This window comes from Panicum virgatum, chromosome 9K (genome assembly GCF_016808335.1).
Source record: "Panicum virgatum strain AP13 chromosome 9K, P.virgatum_v5, whole genome shotgun sequence".
NCBI classification, from domain to species: domain Eukaryota; kingdom Viridiplantae; phylum Streptophyta; class Magnoliopsida; order Poales; family Poaceae; genus Panicum; species Panicum virgatum.
In genome coordinates this window covers 54,649,089-54,656,260 of record NC_053144.1, presented here as the reverse complement: position 1 = coordinate 54,656,260, position 7,172 = coordinate 54,649,089, and the positions used below count along the sequence as shown (strand labels likewise).

Below are 7,172 nucleotides of genomic sequence, written 5' to 3'. Positions count from 1 at the left end.
TTGATGTAATGACGCAAAGCCATGTGAACTTTGGTTGTTCCAAGCCAAAGGTTCAGCCAGTATAAATCATCAGCAGCTCCAATCCCTAAGGGCTGATGAATCATGAATGCATTCCCCAGAATGCTAGTACTATGCTGTGCTAAGGGTACCGCCCACACCCCAGCCCTGATATGAATTTGTCTAATCTTGCGATTAGATAAACTCTGCTAATAGCTAGAGGCTCTTTCCCAGTTTCCCTCCAGGAGAAATTTGAATGGATCATGGAACAAGCCCTGCCAGACAATCCATGACCCTTTCGTGTGACATGCAATGACATATGAAGCCGACAAACGCAGTCATCCTGCAAACAAAAAAGCTCACAGATGAAATGCACCCCATGGAACGTTAACAGACCGATGTACCAAAAGTTTAACCACGGTAAAGCGCATAACTGAATTCGCCAATATGGCCTTTCCCCCTCCGCCTCTCCAGTACAAGTTGGTTTTGCAAGCCTTGACAGGCAGACGACTCTATCAACTAAACAAAAAACTAAGGATGGGTCTCACTCGAAAGGTGATTCATGCACTCTCGTCTTCAGGGCCCTCCTGTATGGTAAACATTAGAAAATGGTATGGTGCACCAGTAGCCAGCAACGGAAGACAGCTTTACTTGGAGGCCTCGCCTGGTTGCTTGATATTCATCACCCGCAACATCGACTTGGCACCCTTGATTGCTAGCACATGCCAGCATGCCAATGAACGCACACAAATCCACTCATGGATGCACTTCCGCATCCATGCTGGACTCTGCATCACCACTGGAAGCTGTAGGAACTGGATCTTTGGTGGCTTTGCGAGCTCGCTGAGAAGGTCGGGTCGTTGCCATGCTCTTTGAGCCACCCTTCCGCTTCCCGCTTCCAAGTAGTCCAAAGGCAAGAGCTTCTAGAGCTCTTGCTGTGGGAGGCCTGTTTCTGGTTCCTTGCCTCCGAGGATTAGCCTCCAAAGCAGGTTGCTGGCTAACAGGTTTTCCTGTTGTCATGGAAGGATCACAAGCCATGTTGCTGTTCGAACTGGAGGGAGCTTCATCAGCCTTCATGCCACTCTGATTTTTTGATGATGTGACACAAATACTGCTGCTTGCCCTATCATCATGTGGTGTCTTCAGCTTATTTGAGTTAATCGGACCACTAACATGACCTTCTTTGGCATACTTCGTCTCATCAGCGTTGATCTTTGAGTGAATTTCAGCCACTGCATCAGCCTTATGCTCAAATGACTCGTCCTCAATTAAGTTTTCCATGACCATTCGCTGATTTTGCCCATCATTGGTAACAGAGTTTGATGCATTCATTTTATGCTCAGATGGCTTCTCCTTTGTAGAACAGCTTGCGATTGTTTTTGTCTGGAAAGTGTCACCAACATCAAATGCAGCTGATTTTGAAGTCGACAGTGCCTTGCTTTTCTCTTTCTCCAAACCACCAACTTTTGAGAAAGAAAAGCTGCGGCGGCTGCTTTGTTCATTATTACAGCTAGTTAATCTTCTGCGCTTTGACACTGGGGACAAATACTTGCGCCTTTCAGGTTTTGTTTTGATGCCGTAGATGCCTGTCAAATCAATTTTATCATCATTACCATTAGAAGAATGACCATTAGCAGTCACCATGTTTGGCAATGAACCCACTGAAGCCATTTCAAGTTCCTTAGCCTCAGCTGTAACTCGTCCACAATCTTCCTGGTCATCTGATAATCTATCATTGGCATCTTCCTCCTCGGAGGAACTGTAACTCACCATATTAGATGCATGGCGTGAAAGGACAAAACTAATATTTGCATCTGCAGGTAAGTTCCTCAGCTCCCGCACATTGAAGGGCTCTTCCCCTTCGACTAAGCTAGTATCAATTATTGTGAACTTAGGAAGCTCCTGATATCCATCTAAAGGACTGTCTTGGTTCAGTTTCATTTCTGTTATACTGCCATTTTTCTCAGCAGTTAAACCATGGTCTACCCCATCAGCCTCAAACTCAAGAAGAACAGGATCAGCTGCCACCTTTTTTAGGACATCGCTCACAGAATCAAAATAATGGGTGCCTTTAGTGAGTTTACTTCTCGAGAACTTCTTTATACCAGGCACAAGAAATACAAGGCAATTTTTAGTTGTGCTGACATCCTTTGGCTGCTCTGAGTGCCACCCTTTTGCAAGCAAACGGGGCCAGACAGCTTCCCAGAAAATATCATTTGATCTTGTCTTACTTCTTCTGAAATCACCAGTTAAGAATTTAATTATATCTTCTGAAGCAAGCGACGAACAGTCTTTTCCTGTAGGCAAATCGCTATGAACAGTGAGAGCTTGATTGGGTTTAGACGGGTCCGTAACAAATCCAGTCAAATCGTGCTTCCCTTTACCAACCCCGACTGCCTCCACAAAAACTTCTGTTCCAACAATGGATTTCAGAGCGAAGACAAATTCCTTCAAAGATGTTTGACTGTCACTGAAAGATTTGAAAACCTGCAACATGTGAGAGCAATACAAATCAGATGACAATTCATAACAGTATAATGTTGACAAATATCTGAAGCATGAAAGTTCGTGATTATTGGACAGTAGAAAATTTTAAGTCTCAAAAGGACAGTTGTCCCATGGTTTAAGCGATGGCAAGTAATAAACACTTTTTCACAAAGATGTGATCAAAACAGAGAAATAACAATGGTCAAATGTACACCTGCAATGGCTTCATCTTTCCAGTCTGATGTTTATAGTCAAGTCCTTGAAGGCATTAAAGTTTGCTATTGAGGATTAGAACAACCAACTATGCTTGGAAAACCTTATGTATGTTGATCACTATGAGATTAAGGGTGAGTTTCAATTCTCAGTCCCCCCTCGCATCATCAAGCGAGAGGTAAAGCAAGGGAGGAAGTGACCGGAAATTGAAAATTATAAAAGTGTCCAACTCAAATGTGAAAGTGATGCTGGGAGAATTGAGAAATACATGTGTTTGTTTTTTATAGAACAATAGGAATATTTAGGGTGTCATATATAACAAGAAAAACTACAATGAAAAATAAATTTAAAACTGAGGGTCAGACAGACCAGATCGGGAAAAAAAATTAATCTTGAAATATCATGAGACAATTTCATATTCAACAATTTAATGTCAAATTGATAGGTGAACTACAATGAAATGAAAAAAGAATCAAACTTCTTTCTACCAGTACTGATGCAACATACCTCAATCAACGAATCATGAGATTCTATAGGGATTTTAGATTTCAGACGTGATATTAGCTCCTGCTGTCGCCATCCTTGAAAAATGCGTTCCCCAAGAATGCATTTTCTAGTTTTGGCCTTTCTACAGTCCGACCATCTTTTATATGCATCCCTTTTGTAGAACTTCCCATAGTAGTATGAAAGCACATCAGCAACGGTCTTAGTACCAAGAAACCTGCTCAGCAGGTTGAGATTTTTGCCAAAAATGTAGAGCCCAAGGAGAAAAAGCTCTGCCTCAAGATCAGTCCATAGGGTAATGGGTGAATAAGGCAGCGGATTTAATTGTTCGGTTCCTATCTGCTGCATCATTGGATAATTGGTGATGTGCACGCCTTCTTGAGTGGGGCAAGGAGACATTTTATCATCATGTGCTTGATTACTGTCGCATTCAGTCTGAACTGCAGGCACCACTGTATGTTGATCCTGGCATGTTGTATCACATTTGCTTGTGTTATTGTTGATTGGACAAGTTGAGGTCATCTGACTTTGCACATCTCCACTGCTGCCTCTTGTTTCAGATTCTGAATCGTTTTGCATTTGTAATCCCTCTTCTTTCTTATTGACATCGCTTAGTGATGCCCACATAATTGGTAGAGCTAACCCAACCACAATAGGGTAACCATAGCCATGTGATGTGGAGCCGTTGAGTGAACCAGCCATGAGCTCACGACGCTCGTCTTCTGTAGCCAGATTGGGGATTTCTGCCTGGTGCTCATTTCCAATGCATGGAGGTACTGGAGAGTCATCATATATCGCATCTGATGCAATGGAAGTTTCTGAAGAAGGTTGGTGGTCACCATTGTCTTCGAGATTGAGTGACACTGACTCCATCTGTCACAATTGGAACAAGAAAAGCAACTGTCGAGAGTTATTACAACAATACAAGAACATGTTGATCGTCAGTATAAATAACGAAAGAAAGTTAGCCATGTATTTTGGATGAACCAGAAACGTGCAAATGAGAAATTTCAGATTTCTTCCTTTTCCAGAATTCGTATGAGCTCACGTGCATCCATATGGTGCATAGTAGCTGTAGAATTTGAAATATGCTACAGGCAACGAGAAAATAACGAACTGTGGTAGGTTACTACCTTTGAAGTGACAGTGAGCAGATGAAATAGAGATGTAGTAGATACCAACATTACTACATGGGATGAGTGATGCGACTATGCCTAACTAATCCTATTCAAGCATTTGTGATGACTAGAGCTTTGGAGAATATCTCGAATGCAAGATTGAAGGGGGGAATGTTTTCAGAAAGGAATTGACTTTCCTGGATAAAATGAATCAGTTACAAATCTTGCTGTGGTATAAACAACAGTACAGGTACAGCACAATGCTATAAGATTTTCTGCCATGCAAGAAATGATTGTAGAGGAACAAATACCAAGGCAACTAGCATCCCGAGATCATCAGGTTCCAACAGAAAAATTGCATCACACACAAATACAGGCAACACTTGCACTCGCAGGCAGGAAATGAAGTCAATGCCTATCATGTATAAGCTTCATCAAAGAGGGGCCATTGATGAACATAACTCGCGAGTATAAAATGCATCGTAAAAGAACAAAATCTCGTCTTGATGGACTGAATCCACTCACAATCAGTGCAGAATTATTTATCAGCATCAAGCACTGTACCATCATAACCAGAACGTATCAACCAACACGCTGCCCAACTCTTGATCGTTGGTCATGTCGCCACAAGCCTACATGACACCAACCAGAGCAACTGGACCTAGCAAATCAAAGTAATTCCACAGACTCCGAACCACCAATTGTATCCTGCGAATCTATCTCAGGTCAGGCACTAGCCCAATCCAACCCGCGACCACGCATCTCGTAGGCACCGTGGAAACCAAGCAACCGACGACCAAACCCCGAACGGAGCAGGCAAGCAAAGGCGCGAGGCCACGCCGACCAAATCCGTGCCTGAGCCAGCACCCAAGAACGCCCGCCCGCGGGTATACGAGCCTATCGAAACACCCCGGGGCCGCGTGATCACGGACGAAATCCCCATAGGCGAACCAAGGAGCACGTCCGCCGCAACCACCCCATCGCAAAACAAGGAACCGCGCGACGCGCCACCAAACGAGAGCAGCGCGGTCCCCCCGAGCGAGAGCACGAACGAATGCGAGATTAGAGAGAGCAGGGCAGCCGGACAAACCTTCGGCTCCATGCACGCCGGGACGGTGGCGCCTCCCCCAGGATCCGGCCACGCGGAGCCCTCCGGCCTCTCGGACGAGAAACGGACGCGCCCCCGGCCGAGAGCGAGAGAGAATCCAAACCGGACGGGAAGAGCGGCGAGATTTAGCGACGGTTTGCCGGAGGGAGAAGCACGGAGCAACGCGCGGCAGTCGAGGGTGAGGGGAGAGTACGGCGAGGGCGAGGCTCGGCCGCAGGGCGCGGTGGTGGGTTGGAGTGTAGAGGGAGAGAGGAGGCGGAGACGGAGGTGGAGAGAGAGGGGGGCTCGGGCTTTAAAGACAAGAGAAGAGAAGAAGAGAGAACGGTGACACAGGCAAGGCAGGGAGAGCGAGACACAGAAATTGGTGGTGGTGTGGTGGTCTCACGGTAGACCGGCGGAAAATGGACCGGGCCGGCCCGGAGTTGGGCCGGTAGACACAAGGTCTCCGTGCCTTCTTGTTAAGCGAAACGGAAAACGGAGGAGAGATGCTAAGGCACCAGACCTTAGAGCTATGGTCACGCGCTACAAACGGTCATCACGCGCTAGTGGCGCTACGGGCTGTACTCACGTTAACCATCGCGGCTGTGGGAAAACGAAATAGAAATAATAATACACTAGAGCTATGGTCACGCACTACGGACTGTCATCACGCGCTAGTGGCGCTACGGGCTGCACTAATGCTAGCCGTCGTGGCTGTGGGAAAATGGAAGAGAAATGCTAACACACTAGAGTTATGGTCACGCGCTACGGACTGTCATCAGGCGCCAGTGGCGCTACGGGCTGCACTCACGCTAGCCGCGGCTGTGGTCACGCGCTACGGACCGTCATCACACGCCAGTGGCACTATGGGCCGCGCTCACACTAGTCGTCGCGCATTACGGGCTATGATCGCGTGCTATGGGTTGTGCTCGTGTTAGCTGCCACGCTAAAAGCTATGGTCACGCGCTACGGGTCGTGATCACGCAGTAGTAACATTATAGGTTGCGATCAGGCTAGTCGCGCGCTACGGACTATGGTCACACGCTACGAGCTACGGCGATATGCTACGGGTCGCGCAACAAGTTGCGCTCACGTTAGTCATTTGCGTAGAGCACACATGACTTTTGTGGCTGAGAAGGCATACTATTTTATCACCAGGTGAACTTAAATTATGAACAAAACGGAATGAACCATAGCTATTGAATTACTTTGAATAAATGCTAGCAAATTAGGATACTCTAAATTACCATATTTCATCCGTAACGGATCCGGTTTTAATTTCTTTTTACACCACTAAATTTTCTACATAAAGTTCTGCAAAATAAAATCGCACATGTGTTGTATACATTTATGTATAATGTTTTCTCCATTTGTGTAATATAGCATAAAATATTAGAAAATAGGGGCAATACCAAGTTACCAATATGACATGGGACATGAGTATTTTATATCTAAACTTTAAAATAAATACTCCATATAAGTTGCTACTAAATTCATGCATCATATTTGCTAATAAAATATTTCATCGAATGTTATCTATGGAAGTTGCTGTACAACATTTATCTAAATTATTTTTTATTGATGAAACATGTATCAAAGTTACTTCCAACTAATCATTGATGTGTATATAAGATTCTATCTATCATATGTTAAAATCTGATATTGGTACAAATAGTTAGATAGTGTTCACATAATTTGCTAACAAATAACATTGAAGTTATGTACACCATATCAAAAAAAGATTATACTAAAAGTTGCAATTTGAA

The 7,172-nt window shown here is 44.7% G+C and overlaps 1 protein-coding gene across 2 annotated transcripts; it reads right to left on the bottom strand.

The window, feature by feature from the left end:
* Positions 1-338: 338 nt before the first annotated feature.
* LOC120652381 lies at positions 339-5,753 on the bottom strand. 2 transcript variants are annotated; one of them, XM_039930178.1, is made up of 3 exons: positions 5,410-5,753; positions 3,205-4,074; positions 339-2,484 (listed from the first exon to the last, which is right to left on the bottom strand). In XM_039930178.1, the coding sequence occupies exons 1-3, from the start codon at positions 5,419-5,421 to the stop codon at positions 754-756; spliced, it is 2,613 nt and encodes an 870-aa protein (XP_039786112.1). In that variant the 5' UTR covers positions 5,422-5,753; the 3' UTR covers positions 339-753. The 2 variants fall into 2 exon arrangements, with proteins under 2 accessions (XP_039786112.1, XP_039786113.1); XM_039930179.1 differs by having other exon boundaries at positions 3,205-4,101; positions 5,410-5,744.
* Positions 5,754-7,172: the final 1,419 nt, after the last annotated feature.